We start from the raw sequence: 17417 nt of genomic DNA on the forward strand, positions 1-17417 counted from the left end.
GGTGCGAGGAGGGGCGGGCTTAGTCTCGCAAGGCTCACCGAGGCGGTGCCTTCAAGGTGTCGCGGGCTTATGGCAGCCTCCCTGGAGGAGGGGACCGAGACCGGGGAGGGCCCGGCAGCTACTGCAGCCCCCGGTGAGCCCCCCGGCCCTGCCGTCGCGGTCTCCTTGCAGGTGCAGGCCCCGAGGCGATGGGTGACCGGAGGCAGCAGGACGCGTCCCAGCAGGGACCCCGTGCTCACAGTAGCCCCATGCTCCTACCCGTGCTGTGACTGCCTGCCCCAGCCCAACGCCAGCTGGTTGGCTTTTACGGCCATTTTTAGCTTAGAGAACTTGCTTTCCCCCTCCCGATTATCAGTCTTAGATCTGTATTTTGCAATGATCTATTTGTGCCCTTTTGCCTCCAAAAGACCACGCCAGCTGATATTTGCACATGCACGTTGACTTTCTTTCAGTGCATTCTCACATGCTAGAAAGACACTCTGTGCTGTAGGTATACCCCCACTTTATATCCAAATACGCGAGTGCTGGAATCCTTTCTATTTGAAGTTTAGTTCACTGAAGCCTATTTAAAAACACTAATGTGTGTGCTGGTAACTATAAACCCAGGCATGTCCAGTTCAGTGTCATTGAGCCAACCAGAAAAGTAACACTGAAAGGATCTTGAAAGAGGCGTGCTGGCTGTAAGGAGAGAAATGTTAAGTGTCTGAGGCAGGTGTGTAGTAGGACTGTGAGACAACCACAAAGAGGAGAGGCAAGAAAGAAGACTTTGCAGATCACTTTTATTCTTTCAGATTATTTTTTAGATGAAAACCATAAAAGTGCCATTCCTGCTGAAGTAAAAATTTTAACTATATTAATAATTATTTGCATAATTCAATAGCTTTCATAGCTTCCAAAATTACTATTAGAAAGATAGATACGAATGTGTGCACACCCATGCACTCAGTTTCAGAGGGTTTTATTTTTTAGTTGTGGTTATGTGTAGAAGCTCCTTTATGGTATGGTCTTCTCCACCATGTCATTAAAAATTAGCTACTACTAATCTAAACATCAACATATCTTAAGACACCTTTAAAAACAATTTGTTAGAAATATTGCAGGAAGAAAGGGAAAGGTAGCTCTGAAATCTACAGCTGTTCTCTTTCAGTGTAACTCCATCCCTTTGTGAGTTCCAAACCTGCCCAAGAGCTGACTTCATGCAACACTGCAAAAAAAGCAGTTTTCAGGACCTAATTAGAGGAGATCTAATCTAAACATCAGGATTTCTCTGAAATATAGGCATTTCTGCATTTCACAAATGACCTGCTTCTGTGGCTGAAACACCATATAGATTATTTATGTGCTCCTTCTTGGTACTTACTCCTACTGGAGGCATAGTGTGAGATAAGGGTTGTCACGATGAAAACTTACTTTCTTTGGGGCTATAAATGAAGGCAGTGCAATATGTGTGCAATGGTTGGCAGTATGCAATAAACAGGATGGAATGGGGGGGATAGGATGGTAAGATTTTCCAGGAGCACTGCTCTGAAACTGCAGTTTAAATGCTGTTGGAGCTGAAGCTCTTGTCCTGCCCATCAGCAGCACATGCCATATCAGCTGAGTGACCCTGGACTGTTTTTTCAGGAACCCAGCCAGAGCTGGACTCCCCTGGCACCAGGTAGAGGCACACACTGCTGTGGAATGGCACTGAGTGGGAGGCGGAGTGTGGCTGGGTATGTATTGGGGCTGACAAGGAAGGGAGTGGGCCAGGAGATCTTTCCAAGTTTTTCTGCTCCTAGAACTGGCAAGACCCCAGAGTTGTCTTTTACCCAGGATACCCTTGTATTTCAGTAAACTAATTCAGAACTAATAATTCTATCAGTAGCTGTGTGCTCAGTGAACTGATTCTGCAACTGTTGAGAGCCCAAAGTAAAGCAGAGCTGGCTGATTAGCCATATATGTACTTGCAAACTTGATCGTCATTCGTAACTTGCTATGACTGGCTGATTCAAGATCCAGGACTAGAATTAAGCTAAGCCATATATTGGGTCAGATCTTTACGTTCACAGCTGGGGACATCTGCACAGACTCTAGAGGTCTTGACCAGAACCTGGCATTATCCTTCCTACACCTGCAACATTTCTGACAGTTTGTGTCGGTGGTGGCCTGTGAGTGAGAGTGGTGTGCACTTATCTTGGGACAGCTTGTATCAGGTATGGGTGTGGAGAGCTTGTGAGGGCAAAGTGACCATCCTCCCGTGGCCTGGGCTGGTCCTCAGGGACCACAAAGGTGAATTTCTGCAGGAGAGTGGTAAAGAAAATAAAGAGCTCCATCCTGGCCAGCTGTTCCCCCAGGCAGGCACGTCGACCTGCAAGAGAGGGAGTAGAAAGTGTTTATGTAAGAGGACATTATGTCATGCTGGAATCGCTGTGACTTGCAGCTGGATCCTCCCCTCAGATTTACCTGCTGAGAAAGGCAGGAAGGCCTCTGGTTTCACAAACTGCCCGTTTGCATCCAGGAAGTGTTCAGGGTAAAACTCGTTTGGCTTCTCCCAGACTGCCTCATCCTTCAGCACAGAAGACAAGTTGATGATGATTGTTGTCCCCTGCAGTCATCCACAAGAAGAACAAACTTACATGAGAACAGCAGCATTATCTTGGCACAATGGATCAGTGCTGGTCTCCCTTTAGTCTGTCTCCCATTTAATAGCAACCATCATTTAGTGCTTCAGAATAAGGCACTGATCTCCTTTTCTGTATCTTATTTAGAACAGAGGTAAAGCAGGGCACTTTTCCAATGACATATGGTGCCTGCCCTATGGTCTGAAGCATCTGAACTTTTGCAATTTGTATCCTTACAAAGGCCATTGCATGCAAATGCCAATTTCATGGTTACATAGGGGAAACAGACTCTTGCTTCTTAGATCCTCCTGGACTTGTTTTATCACTGGAGAGAAAAAGCCGACTGACAGACTTGGAAGCCCAACTTTTGCAGGGGCCATGGGAAATTGCAAAGCTTTCCTGTTTCACATGCCAGTGGTCTAAGCTAGAGGGGGTATCGCAAGGCTAAAAAAAAATCCCAGGCTTGCATTGCTACCAGTGCTGCCAGGGCAGCTGCCTGTCACAATGGCAGTGGACTGAATGCCAGTGGCATTTGAGTAGTTTCAGAGATTAGAGTTTTAACTACTACGATCTTAGGAAAGCCAGTAAACTGGTGTCGTGTGCCTCCAGAGAGCCTGTTAGGCTGTTGCTTTCTCTTCCCAACACAGGCAGTGAATGTCACAGCTCATTGAGAGGAAAGCAAACCTTTGCACTGAGCTGCCACTGCAGTTGGGCTCCCACAGAACCAGTGCAAACATAGAGCACAAATGTGACCATCTGCCTGGATTTAGTATTTAAAAATGTCCTACTTCAGTGCTCGCCAGTGACTGCAATTTGGGGCTGGAAGTGCAATACTGCAATGTTGCGTGGGGTCACCCACACCCCATGCCTGGCATCTGCACAGGGAGAGGATGCTGCATTGCCTTTCTGGTCACAGTCACCTTGGGAATGAAGAAGCCTTGCAACTCAGTGTCCCGGTACGTCATGTGAGGTAGTCCAATAGGAATGACATTCCCATAGCGTTGCACTTCATGGATCACAGCACTGGTGTAGGGCATGTTCACTTGGTCCTTCATGGTGGGTGATCTCTCTCTGCCAATCACCTTATCAATCTCTGCTTGGACCTTACCTGAAAGCGGCATAGCTAAGGAATTAGAGTGCCCTTAAATAAGCAGAATGGGCTAGTACAAGCTGTAGGAAGGCTGGCAGCATGAGACTGTAGATACTGGGTGAGAGCAGGACAAGCAGTTAGAGAAAGGAACAGAAACTAGAGGGGAATGCATTTGTTTCCAGTTGGTCAGAGCCATCTGTCTAACTATTCTTTGTACGTAGTGTCTTTAATTAAGGTCTTGTCACTCGACATGCTACCTTACCTCTATGCAGCTGAAAGGGTACCTGGGCATGCAGCATTAGAGAATTAAAACAGATTAGCTACTCCAAATACCAGAAAGAGGGTACTCTGGCCACTGAAAGTCCCCAAGAAGCCTTCAAAATGAAGGCAAGAGCGAACTTGCCCTTCCAACTCCAGTCTTTTTACCAGGGCTTCCTCCCTGCCACCAGTCCCGGCCAGAACAGCTATGTTCTGGAAGTGTTTCTTCTGGCTTCTGCTAGACCAACAATCACCAAAGCTGTTCATTGCAAAATCCTCAAACCATGGAGAGATATTCAGTCTCCTCGCAGAAAAATGAAGGTTGAAGGGAAGACAACCATACCTCTGCCTGTCTTCTGACTTACTCTGTATTTCCTGGTAGAGAAGCATGTACAGAAGTGCCCACCGGAGAGTGGTGGAGGTGGTCTCAGAACCAGCTATAAACAAGTCTGCGGTCACTAGACGAAGGTTGTTATAGTTGAAACCACTCTCTTCAGCCACCTTACCCTGTGGAGAGCAAACAAGTGGGTGACTGGAGCTGGGGTACTTGCTGGGTGAGAAGATTGTTGTTCCAGAGAAGTACTGAGAAGGCCTAAATCCATTTTTGCTGACTAAGAAGTTAATTGGGAGGATAGAGCACAGCACAGGCAATGGTCTGTGTATAACTGATGTACTTCAGTAACCCTGTCACCTCCTGTATCCTGAGAGATGAACACTACACCTGCCTTCGGGACAGAAGTGAGTGCCTTGTGCTCGCAACTCAAACAGACAGCAGGCCCCTGCCACTTGCTGTAACATCCTCCCCCAGAGGAGGTGGAATACAGTTATTCAGGTTTGATCAGATCATAAAACCCACACAGTAGAGAGGAGGCTGCATTGATGTGGCAAATGCAAAATTAACAGTATTTTGAGGGGGTTATCTATAGCTATGCATTACAGATTCTCACTGCTTCTGCCCTGTTATTTTCTTACAATTTGGAAAAAAAAAAAAAAAAAAAGAGATCAGGGTATCATTGCTGCCTATTAAGTCTGCAACACCAATTTCAGCAAAACTGGTCTCTCATCCAAATGCTAATTGAGCTCAAATTTGTTAGCATATGAGATATGACAAGCTCTCTGCATGAGTTCATCTGCTTGTCTTTTCTAATCCTCTTTATACTTTCCTTTCCTAGGGACTAGCTTCTGTTAAGTTATTCTGTATATTTTGATGCTGTTGTAATATGGATAGCAATTAGTAAGGCATTTAAGACTGAACTGTTATCCCAACAAAAGAACTCTGGCAAGGGAGCTATGGGGCTGATCTGACCAAAGTTAACCCAGTAAAGGGATTTATCAGACTGGCTTATCAGGGGACCTTAGTGAACAGCAGAAAGATGTGATAAGAGGCAACATGGTCAAGCTCACGTCCATCCCCAAATAGTACTGCTCAGTGCAGAGTAACATCAGTCATGTTGCTCTGCCCAGGCGAGCTGGGGGGCTAACGCATGGACTGGAGGTGCACAGTGCCCGCAGCACGGCAGGGTTTATTATGCAGAGCAGCAGTCCAGCCTGAGGACTTGGATGGCAGAAGCAATTCACAGGCAGAATTTGCTACTACTGCTCATCTGGCACTTGAAATTTAGTGAATCCATGTGCAGAAACATATGGTGGATGGATGGGCTGACGCAAGTACCTTTGATTTTACACTGACTTCATGCCTAACTGAATCAAAGGAAAGACTCCTTTTATTTCAGTGAGATTCAGATTTAGGCCTTCATCAGATCTGCAGGGAACTAGGTCTTAACCAAGCAATTCAAAGACACACATCCTAAAGGAGATGCCATCTTTCCAAGTCATAACTTGGTTTAAAGACAGGCTACGGACTGGGCAATGATACCAAAAAGGCAGTCTGTTGCTGCAGTTTTGTAACTGATTTTAAGACATCAGTCATTAAGGCACTGATGTACACAGAATCTTGAATGTTTGACTTGTTCCCTGGCACAAACTTAGAAGTATTAGTGAACTCAATCATTGCCTTTTAAATGCCTTCAACATGGTGTAGGCTGGAAAGAAGGGAGTTGCTAGACTCTGAGGGGAAAGGGAAAGTAGAAAATGGGAACAAGAACATCAGCAGATAATGCGGTCTCTTAAGACGATAAAGGAGGTCACAGCATGAAGAAGTTAACACCTTTCTTCTCAAGATACAATGTGGAATGAAAAATAAGGAAATTAGATAATAGACGTTTTATACAGCTCTATGAGGAAAGTCAACTTCTATCAGCAAGCTTAAACAGATAGAGGAATTTTCTCTAGACCCCAAGGTTCTGTTGGTGTCATCCTACCTTCTCCATTTCCTTTAAAAATGCATCACTGAAATCTCGAATGTAAGCAGGGTTCCAGGTCTCCATGTGCTTATTTATAAGCACATCTATGAAATCCATGAACGCCTTTTGCCCTCGAAAGACTTTCTGTGGCACTCCAGGGATGCGCAACAAAATGGGCACCACGTTAAGAAGCTGGGATGTCAGAACCAGAGAGAGAAGATGCAAAAAGAAAAATAATGAAAATACAACGCTCTCAAGCAACAGAGGGCAGCTTCTTACAGAACATCTTATGCTCTTGGTTTACCTGAGGCAAGAATCCAGCTTCTTCATTCAGGGACTTTTCAAACAAATGTATCAGCTTCTTGAATGTCTCATCACCATAGTCAAAACGCTCTCCATACACGGTGGTGCAGATCACATTGCAGACTGCATTATTTACAAGAAAACGTAAATCGAAAGGACGACCTAAAATTGAAAGTGGAGGCCAAACAATGAAGTTAAGCTATGCCAAGCTCTTGGACCTCTGCTGTCAGCAACAAGAATACACAAATGCCTCCTTAAGCCTTCAAGAGAAAAATCCCCTAAACCACTCAACATACAAATGCATCATACTAGAAAGTGAAGATTGTCTCATCTCCTACTACTGTTTTGTTGATCCTTGTTTAAAGGAGAAAACTCTCAAGAAAAGCTGAGTCGCATAGTTGTTCTGTGACTTGACAACACTTCGCTTTGTGTCTAGATGATAGGTGATGTGCTGTGAAAACTCTCAGCTGCAATTCTATTGCATGTGATAATATCAATATGTTCCACTAAACTTCATAAAGGTAATAGTTATGGCAGTAATTATATTTTACATCTTTATTTCTATTTATGTCCTATTTGTTTCCTGTTTCAAAGGGATTAGTGTTACAGTAGCTCCACTGTGTAAAGTGGAAGTGTCTTCAAGATAGAGCAGGGTCACTAATGCCTATAGACTAAAACCACTGCATTTGATTAGGAAGAGAGCACTGCATGCAAATAAGTGACTGTAGTATTACTCTTCTCTCTGCATCATTGTATTGCCTTTTTCTATGATTTCCCCATCCTTCAGGATGTGACAAACCTTTTTCAGAACTGACTGCAGAGCACAGAAATCCTGCTTCCTCTGTCACTCGGTCCTCCAAGGATTTCTTTCCCATCCCAAAGTTCCTAAAGGTCGAGAGTGTGAATTTCCTTAGCTCCTTCCAGGCATGTCCGTATCTTGCTATAATAATCCCTGGAGTAATGGATGAATAAGAAATGTCAGGAGCTCTGAGAGAATAGCAAATGTGAGTTTGGAGATAGAGGTCTGTGTGCATAGATGAAAGTCTGATCGTGTACAGCTTATTCATACAGCAGTTCTAAAAATGGATTACTGCACCTTTCAAATCACATGCATGGCCAGTGAAGGTGGAGGGCAATGAGAGCAACAAGTACTGCTAAGGATAAAGGAAACATTCCCCCAAACCATTCAGCATTGCACTGTTACTTTGTGTGAACTGGGTAGCAGCTTGCGCCACCGCACAGGAGCTGAGGATGAGAGATGTGTGCTGGATGCTGGATAACACTAGTCTTGGAAGAAAGTTACCATTTTTTGTGTGATTTCAACGACACGCCCATAGTGTGTGAGCATAAGCACTAATCACTGAATGTTGGGAGCTACCAGCTCCAATGGTGGCTGGGAAGTTGTATCACAGACAGTGTCCTAGCACTGCTGAAGAGGTGTGTGCCAGAACCTGGAGCTGTGCTACAGCCACTAAAGGGAGCTCCCTTTTCATCAAATCTGATGTTGTCACCCCAAAGGGTGGCAGACATGCAAGGAGACTGAACAGAGGGACATGAGAAGGTGGCACTGTTCTGAGAAATTCTCCCATCTACCCACTATCTACCCAGTCCTCCTTGTGCTACTGCCAGCAGGGAACATCCATTTCCAAGTGACTTGCCTTCAGATTTCTCTCCGTAGCCCATATGTTCATATATTGGAACATATGGCCGGTCAGCAAAATCCTCCGATCTGTGGACCAGGGCTTCCTTCACTGTTTTATACCCATTCAGTACTACCAGGTTGGTCCAGCAGTTCTGGAGACTGAAGATGTTTCCAAACTTCTTCTGAAGCTGCCAAGATAAAAACGCACATCCCTGAAAATGAGCTGAATGTAGTATAAAAAAAAAAAATAAAAAATCACCATATCCTTCCTTAGGACCTTTCCTGTTTAGTGATTTTTGAGGTGCTTTTATCAGGAGACCTTCAGCTGATCTTTGACCTTTGTCTTTGCAGTGTAACAGCTCAGAGCAGTGCCAAACAGCAGCTGAAGCCAGGATCAGTGCTCTGCGAGTAGAAGGATTTAGAATACACCTATCCTGGTCAAACCGTTGTCATGAGATCATTGTGCAAGTATTTTGGATTTTGTCTGACAACACAAGGTCAAGGATCTCTTGGGGGATTTTTAAAGGTTGCATGCTCAATAATGAATTATTTCCTAATAGTTGTCTTTATTTTGATCTGAAAGACTAGGCAAGTTTTGAGTTAGTCTACTTCTGCTAGAAGGAAATATTGATGGTAAGGTTGTAGGTAATTTTTTTTAAACATGCATTTATTTCTAAAGATCTACCCAGAGCCTGATTCCCAGAAACACAGTTGGAAGAGTCAATTCCACACTGGAGTTCCAGGTCAACTTTCTCCCTAAAAGGAGCATCTAGTAAGACTGGTAACTGGCACACACCCTGCACCTGTTGTGATCTCTAAGGGACATAATACTGACAGCAGGACAGCTGCACAACTAAGCCTGTCTGACTCACCATGGGACTACATCTCCTCCAGGGAGACATGCACTTTGGCTGGACACAGACTCCTGAGAAGGCAGGTCAAATCTCCCCTGCTAATCAGTAACACTGAACAACATGCCCAGGAACATCTTGTTGGAAGACAGCGCAATAGTACCAATGACCATGGACTGTACTCCGTTTTCTTTTTTCCGTTGTCTTTTTTTTGTTGTTGTTGTTAAAAACCTAAGTGTCTTCATTTCTGCACTGTAGCAATGCAAAGAACTGAAGTACTTAAGACTGTATTTGCAGTGGGGTTGGAAAGGGAATTAGCACTTCACCGGCACTAGAAATACATCATTAAAAGAGATTACTGGTCAAGATTGTGGTTAGCATGACCCAGATGTGATGTGATGTGATTTTAAAATGGTATCTTTTGGACTATATGCAAGCAAATAATACAGACACTATATTTAGTTTCTCCATTTGGCAGATTTTGGACAGACAGCTGAATGGTGCTGTCCTAGAGAAAAGGCTTTTAGAGTTTGCAGATTGAAGCACAAAACCCCCGTGGTTTATCTTCTGCAAGCTGTGCTGTGCTTTTTCATTTAAGAAAAGCTAAGCCCTGACTTTGAATAAGAACACTAGCACCTGAGATTCTGGACATTGCTGCTGGGGAAAATCAGCAAGCTGATCCCTTTAACTGAAACTGGCACATGCCTGTAGGTGTGCTTAAGTAACCTGCAGGGAAGTCTGCTGTTCCTGCAGCCACATCCCCAGCCCACAGATACTTGCTTGTCTTCCCTTGTTTGTACATCTCCCTGTTCCCTTGCCCCAACACGTGCCCACATGTTAAACTGCTGGCCAACTCTGCAGCACAGCAAGCATCACCTATCACTGGGGAAACAACAGCACCTCCCACTAAGCTCATGCAGAGATTGGGATATGGAGGCTGGTGAGTATTGGTGTGTGATTATCTATTTATCTGTATGTGCCAGGTCAGAGTCCTTCGGCAGTGACTAGCTTCATTCTGAACTTTGGAGAGGGCATTGCTCTTCAGCATTGTGCAAGGACAGATCATGTCAGGGTGTCCCCATCCCTCCTGGGCTCATGGTCATTTGAGGGGTGCTTTGTCACTGGGGCTGGCACTCACCTGGCTGAAGGAGAGGTGGGGGTTGCGGAAGTCAATGTACAGCATGGTCCCAATGAACGGCAGCGACACAGGGCCTGGCGGGTAATGGCTCCACTTCTTCCTCCGCTTCATGAAGTCAAGAAGTAAAGCAAAGACTGTAAGAAAAACTCCCAGTACAGAGATGTTGCTCCAGCAAGATGACAGCTGGGCCCCCAACCACAGGAGCAATGCCATTTCATAGCCTGTCTACTCCTTGGCCTTCTTCTTTTGACCTAAGACTGTTTCTGCCTCCTTTTGCCTCTCCTCTTCCCCCTTTTTTCTCTCTCACTTCCTTCTCCAGGCAGCTGCCCTTTTCTTGCTCTCTCCTCCTCCCCACACCCTCAGTCTCCCGGCTCCTCTGCAGTCGCTGGCCTCTGAATGTGAAACTTGGCTCAGACCCAAAGCCCCTCCTCTGCTCAGCTCAGCCTTGGAGGAGTGGTGAGAAGGGTCATCCCTCCTCTTCCTGCTCCTCCTCCAAAGCCGGAGCTCAGAGGCCTGTGTCCCTGCCTGGTGGTGGCAGCTGCTGCAGTGGTGCCCTCCGTGGGGCAGGGTTGGGTGAGGTCCAGGTGTTTGGTTGCCCTCTCCCACATCTGAGGTGGGATTGCAGTTCACAACAAGCAACCCAGCCGTGCTACATTCTCATGGGGCGATTTTGAGTTTGTTTAAATCTGTGTGGCCTTCTTGTTTGTTACAGACAAGTCAAGAGAGAAGCAGCTCCTAAACACAGACCATCCAGGTTTCTGTTTGCAGTGCTGACAATTTGTTCCATTGGCCCTTGAGAAAGCTCAGGTTAGGTGAAACTCTCCCCTACAGAAAGCACTTGTCACAGAAATTAGCCTAAAATGGTGACCCGAGACTTTAAAAATCATTCTGGGAATAACAATCTTTATCCAACTCCAAATGTCAGTCAGCACGATGACCTTGACTTTTGTGGCACACAGCTCAGCTACAAGTGAGAAAGCACACATATTGCAAGGAGCCTTGAAGTTCCAGCTTTTGGGGCAGCAGTATGCAAACACAATTATGGAGGTAGTCGAGGTATTTCCTAAAGCAGCACAGCTATGTTTTCCTGGCATCTCTGCCATCAGAGATCAATAAAGCTTGCTCTTACGACAGTTAGTTCTAGCTAAAAAGAAGCAGTAAACCCATCACAGTTTGATCTGTGATCTCAGTGTGATCAGAGAAAAGCTCCTAATGGAGCAATTGCTGCAACAATGGTGGAGAGCTCAGACTGCAAAGTGATGCACTTACAAAGACTGTGCAGTCAGCTCTGGTATGCAGCCAGGGCCTCGGAATGCCCCTTGCCCAAGAAGGCACCTAAACACTCATTATCTGTGTGCAGATGTCCCCTCCCTGGAGTGTCTACAGCATGAAGCTTCATGTCACTTGTGCCAGCATCATGACTCAGGGTTCATCTCAAGTATCTGCAAACAAACATACACAGCATCGGAAACAACTGGGGGGATTATTAGCTCCCACACAAGTGCAGAATTATGATTTGTTTTGGATTACAGAGACATGGAGAGATAGTTCATATGACTGGAGGGCTGCTTCAGATGGACATAGGGTCTTCAGGAAAGACAGGCTGGAAGGGGTGAGGAGTGGTTGTGCTTTATGCAGAGGAGTGGCCAGAGCTTATCCATGGGACAGGTGATGAACCAGTCAAGTGCTTGTGGGCAAGGAGAAGGTGGCAAAGCAACACGGGCAATGTTGTACAAGGCTCTCACTACAGACTGGAAAGTCGATAGATCCATCTCACATGATCGCAGGCCTTAGAATTCATGGGTGTACTTTAATCAAAAGGGCTGTATAATTGGGCATAATCCAGGTGGCTTCTGGAGCGTGCTAAAGACAATTTCTCAACACAGGTGATTGATGAGACAACTAGGGGAGATGGTCTGCTGAGTTTGCTATTCACAAAAAGGAAGAATTGGTTCAGGACATAATGGTCAAGGGTAAGTTTGCCTGCAGCAACCATGAAACTTGAAATATGAAATCCTGCAAGAAGTCAGCAGGCTGTTGGAACTCCCATGACTCACCTCCAGGCTGTAAGAAGGATAATTGATTTGAATTTGGGAAGTGGATTTACTTTTAATGAACATCAAAAAAAGTACTACACCCACCCCAGTTTACACCTTTCCAAAAGGTCTTTGGGTAAATGATGTTTTCTACTACCCCCTTGAGGCTACAAACTAGACAGCTCCTCCACTTTTGGCTAGTAGCATGGACTGCCATTCCTGCAAAGGAGTCAAGCAAGTGTTATAGTTTAGGTAATTTCAAAAGAACAGATTTCAAAGCAAGCAAAGAAACAATAGACAACAAATCTCTTTCTGAGAGAGAGAAAGAGAAAAGGGTAATTATCCTTCTGAGGAATGAAAGACATTAATTTCTTTTTAATAAAGTAATATTTTGAGTGATTTTCAAGTCAGGGAAAAAAACTCCAAATCCATACACATTAATTTTAGCTAGCTGCAGCCCTGCTGTGCTGAGTGCATGTCTTTGTGCACAGTCAATTAAGAGATGAGCTAAGTGAAGTTACAGAAGTTGCATGCAGACATCACCACTTTCACTGGACAACCTGCAATACAAACAGAAAGGCAGCTTTAAGAAAAAACGTATTAATATTGCAAACCGAAGCATCCAGAAGTAAGGTAATGCAAGAGTTGCCTGCACAATTTTAATTGAGCCTTTTTGTCCATATATTCCGTAAGATCATCTCTAATTACATCCATAATTACAATCTCATGCTATTTTTCCTTTCTGAAGGACCCTCCCTTTATTCAGTGCACAGAAGAGATGATGATCATTTACTAATCCTGTTTTAATTATAGTATTTGGCTTCAAAGCCTATTTTTCCACCTCCTGTTCACACCCTGCCCATAAGGGTGTTTTGGTGGGGTTTTTTGCACAGTGGTCATCAGTAACTGCATGGGTTTGGACCAGGCAATGTTTTGTATTCACATCATCCCTCTGAGGACCCACCAATGGAGAAAATGGAGACATTAAGTCCAAATAACCTTCTAAGTGTTGGTGCCTAACAGGAAAAGCCTAGAAGCTGCCACACACAGCTGTCCAGGACCCATGTCCAGTTTCCAGCTGAGGTTGCAAGTAGCTTCTGTAGATCCTTCTGCAGGATCACAGGTTTGGCTCCCCAGCAGACATGAAGGTCACAGATTAGCACCTGTTTATGAAAATTGCTGTTTCAATAATTACCCAGCATCACATACTCATTCCTTCACAGAGGTATGGTGAAAATCTTTCTATGGCTGAAGAAACACTCTTCCTTCTCTTCCTCTTCGTTTCAGTACTGGTGCCAGCCAGGATGCACTGATTACATAACATTAATACTTCCTTGAGCTTTCAGAAATTTTTGCTCCTAATTCCAGCAGGCTGACTGCTTTTCCCCTAACACCATCAGATGGATCCAAACCTCAGCAGTGTTTCATTCTGGAGGAGCAAAGCCTCTTGGAACAGCACAAAAGGTCACTGTGAAGCCTGCTGCTCTCATTCCCTGGCTAACCATCCCCCAGGCTACAGCAGAGATGAGGTTGGTGAAGACCCCAGAAACCTTTCATCTTTGCTGGCCTCTTCTGAGACCAGAAATGTCTCCTACCCAGTCCCAGACTTTTTTGGTTCTTCCTCCACTTTCTTTTTTTCAGCCCACCATCTATCTTTTGCCTGTTTTGCCTTCACTCGGATGGCCTCTTGTCCCAACTGCTTCAGTGCTGATAGTGGGCAAGGGGATCGTGGAGGAGACCAACTTCACACTTGTCATTCACCTTTGCCAGCCTCCGGCAGCCGGCAATAACCACCACCTGCTCTTTTCAGACATCTCTGGGGAATTTTAGCTGAAAAACTGAGAACTCTATCAAGCACACGCAAACAGGGTTTTCAAGTGCTTGTAACATGGCCAAGTTTGAGAACAGTTTTAGAGAGCTGGTGCAATGTGTCTTCCTAACAGAAAGCTGCCTCCTGCCAAATTTTGCGTGTAATGCTTCAAAGCATTAAACTGAGAAAGGAAAATACCACCAGAAATTTTTCTAACGGGTTAGGAGAAGGTCAGATAAACAATAGATTTCTAAGAACGATGTCAGCCATTAGAAAGGGATTAAAAAATTTTTGGCTGAATGTTCCCAAACAAATTTAGCCTGAGGCACAACCCCAACTCAGGAAATTTTAGTCTCAGCCAGTTTATTGTGACTTTCTTGGCCTTCAGATGGGGTTTTATATGTTGGAAGTACTTCTACAGCCTTAAGATGGACTGTGCTAACAGCTTGTTCATGATAAAGCAGTCAGCAGAACTGAAATAGCCAAGTCTTTCATAGTTACTGTTACTATGACTTACTGCCAGCCTTCCCACATTGCAAAGAAATCTGTTCTTCAGGCTTTTCTTCTTTAAATTCCCCATAGCTTCCTACCCTTTTTCCTATATCAATCACAGCAGCTCACCTATCACCAAAGTGAGGCTTAGTCTGACTTTGCTTCTTGCACCCATCCCACTCATCCCATCCCATCCCATCCCATCCCATCCCATCCCATCCCATCCCCATACACATCTCTTGCTCTTAAAGAGGAATGACTCTGAACTTGATACCTGATATGAAGCAGGTCTTGGGCCCCATCTTTCACCCCAGAGAGATAACTTTGTGCTGGTGCTGTCAGATGTCAAGGAGCCAGGCTCTAGTGACTGCTGTGAACTGCTGGGCAGTGTGAGCTGTGTAGTTGCTGCAGACATCAGCATCCAGATGAATAAAGCAGCCACTGAGATAAAGTTACCCCCACACAAACCTTGGAAACTAAAGGCAAACTGAAAAACTGAAATGATAAGAGCAGAATGGCTTTATCTCAAGTTGATGCTTCACAGAGCTTGAGATGATACTGAACTGAGCTCACACATGTATGTAACGCTGCCCAGTAAGGGTTTCTCCAGTTCAGCAAGTGACTAGACCATGGTATTTGTGGGCCATAACCCTGGTATGCTCATCATGTTAACTGGGGTTAAAGCAGAAATCAGAACAAGCTGGCTTGGTTTTAATCACTGGATTCAATTTCATATTCTCCTACAGGCCTTAATTCCTCAGGCTAAAATGTTCCCACCATTACTTTAACTTGAGTTAGCCAAACTGAGCTCAGCATGTGCAATTTCTAATCCCAGCGTGGATAAGTAATGAATCAAAGTGCCATTTCACACTGGTCGTGGTACCAGCACTGGTCTAAAATGCCTCCTGAAGATACTGTTAAACTCAGTGGTGTGGCCAAGCTCTGGGAAGACGCCTGCTCGTTCAGAAAATGACTGGCAGCATTTGCCTTGACTCACACTCTCCTGTGAAACTGTCAGAAAAATATGGCTTACGCCCCCAATACCATAGGCTGTTGATTTGTCTCAGCTGCTGGTTTTGGTTTCTTGTTCTTTAAGCTTCTTGAGAGCTGTGAATATATTGCTTTCCTGTTCATTTTAGTTTAGTACTGATACCATGGGGTTTTTCTCTGCTGTAACAAGAGCATCCAGGGGAATTTTGGACAGAGGTACTGGCTAAAATCCTGTTACTATTTTTTTTCCATAAGAGATGAGTTTAAATCCATATGGGGAAACTCATCCTGCTTTCCTGAAGTGTGACATCAGCGGGACACCTTTGAAAATAATGAGGTGATTAAATCTGGGGTTTGGAAGCCAAATAGACAAAAGCTTCTTGGTTTAGTTTCTGCCACTGATTTGCCCTGTGAGTTAAAGGCAAGTGCTCAGCTAGCTGCTAGCTCAGTTTCTTGCTTGTAAAATGTGTTTAATGAGGCTGTTTACCCAGTTGTGATAAAGTATCTACAAATCTAGCTGCAAAGTACATTAATGAGGACTGATACCATAATTATTACAAAACAAAGAGGAAGGTTGCCAAAGATCTCAGAATAGAGGTTAAAAAAGATAGAAACTTAATTTGAAGACTCGCCCTTGTTCCAGGAAACTTCTAATGATGACCTTTTTCTTCTGGCAGAGGGATATTTCACAGGGAGCATTTTGCTGCTGTTTCCATGTGTTGGAAGAATAGTTGGGAATGCTGGTTTTTCATAGTCAGGTCCTCAATTCAGTTATTTATGAATCAAAATTAAAAGAGAAGATAATCTGGCTAAAAAGAGAATTGCATTTTTCTGAGTGTTTATGGTGCTCAGGAGTAGACAGAATAACCTTGGGTGATGCTAGTTACCTAGTAGGTAAATCAGATTTCAGGTTTCAGTGATAATTCTCTCCCTTTTCTCTCCAAGCTCATTAGCGTATTCCTGATGGCTCCTGAATGTCTCTGGCTTCCCGGGAAAGCATTCAGAGCTGTGTGCGCTCAGCACATCTCAGGAAGAAGAGAGGCATTACTTCTGAAATGTACTTGCTGTTACAATTTATTTAAGAGTTAATAAAGGTAGAAGTGACTATCTCCACATCACCTTCCTCCTGGCTTCATGGCTGTGATTGCTCCAATGGTGATAATAAAAATATTCTTGTTCTGGTAAAGTGGCGCATTATCTACTTTGTCTGGTTAAGCGTGTGCTCAGAGTGATGCCACAGCGGTTATTTTGGTACATGCTGTTAGCTTCTGCCTGATATAAATTACACAGCCATTTTCAGCATTGTGAGCACATGCTGCCGCCCAGCACAAGATGCCTTTTCTCCCGTTGTGCCTCCACATTTGCACAGCTATTTTGTATAGAGAAGCTTGTGTTAGCTGACCTGTTGCTGTATGATAAGGTGTGCAGACACTAGCCTCTCAAACACAGTCTTTGTGTGTGTTTGCCTTAGGCTAGATCTGGTAAATACAGTAGAGCCATACCTAGCTTGGGGCCCTGCTGTGCTGGTCTCTACAGAGGGACCATAGTAGGTATCTGCTCCCCAGGACTTAGACTAAACTGCAGGGAAACTAAAATGCAGGACATAAAACACAAGTAAACACCTGAGCAAACTGAGCCCAGTCACTTTTGCCAGTCTGGACTCAGACTGTCAATGTGAGGGTGCCGACCACCCTCCATGGCACTAGCAAAAAAGTTGCAGGCAGAAGCAACACTGCAATTTTTCCCAGGTTTAAAGGACAGTGAAGGCAGGCTCAGTGCATTTGCATGAACTTGAATGTTTGCTATAGCTATTTATTACCCTTACATAGCACAAAGTACAGGCATTTGCTGTTCTGTGGCTTGCAGGCAGTGGGGAGTGCCTGTAGGTTAGGCATGCCATGGGC

General features: G+C 44.6%; 1 protein-coding gene across 1 annotated transcript; it reads right to left on the bottom strand.

Annotated features, from left to right (window-relative positions):
• Positions 1-762: 762 nt before the first annotated feature.
• LOC113491562 (cytochrome P450 2D17) lies at positions 763-10556 on the bottom strand. Its single transcript, XM_026868587.1, has 9 exons — positions 10186-10556; positions 8213-8384; positions 7354-7506; positions 6556-6716; positions 6270-6443; positions 4314-4455; positions 3521-3708; positions 2443-2584; positions 763-2347 (listed from the first exon to the last, which is right to left on the bottom strand). Exons 1-9 carry the CDS (start codon positions 10396-10398, stop codon positions 2169-2171), a joined length of 1524 nt encoding a protein of 507 aa, XP_026724388.1. The 5' UTR covers positions 10399-10556; the 3' UTR covers positions 763-2168.
• Positions 10557-17417: the final 6861 nt, after the last annotated feature.

This window comes from Athene cunicularia, assembly GCF_003259725.1.
Source record: "Athene cunicularia isolate RWA chromosome 1 unlocalized genomic scaffold, athCun1 chr1_part2, whole genome shotgun sequence".
Taxonomy (NCBI): Eukaryota; Metazoa; Chordata; class Aves; order Strigiformes; family Strigidae; genus Athene; species Athene cunicularia.

Bases quoted from the DNA above. Each gene is read 5' to 3' on its own strand.
- LOC113491562 (XM_026868587.1), bottom strand. From the start codon at position 10,398: ATGGCATTGCTCCTGTGGTTGGGGGCCCAGCTGTCATCTTGCTGGAGC. The intron at 8,385-10,185 runs GTGAGTGCCAGC...TTATCTTGGCAG, and splicing joins CCCACCTCTCCTTCAGCCAG to CTTCAGAAGAAGTTTGGAAA. The intron at 2,585-3,520 runs GTGACTGTGACC...GGATGACTGCAG, and splicing joins AAGGCTTCTTCATTCCCAAG to GGGACAACAATCATCATCAA.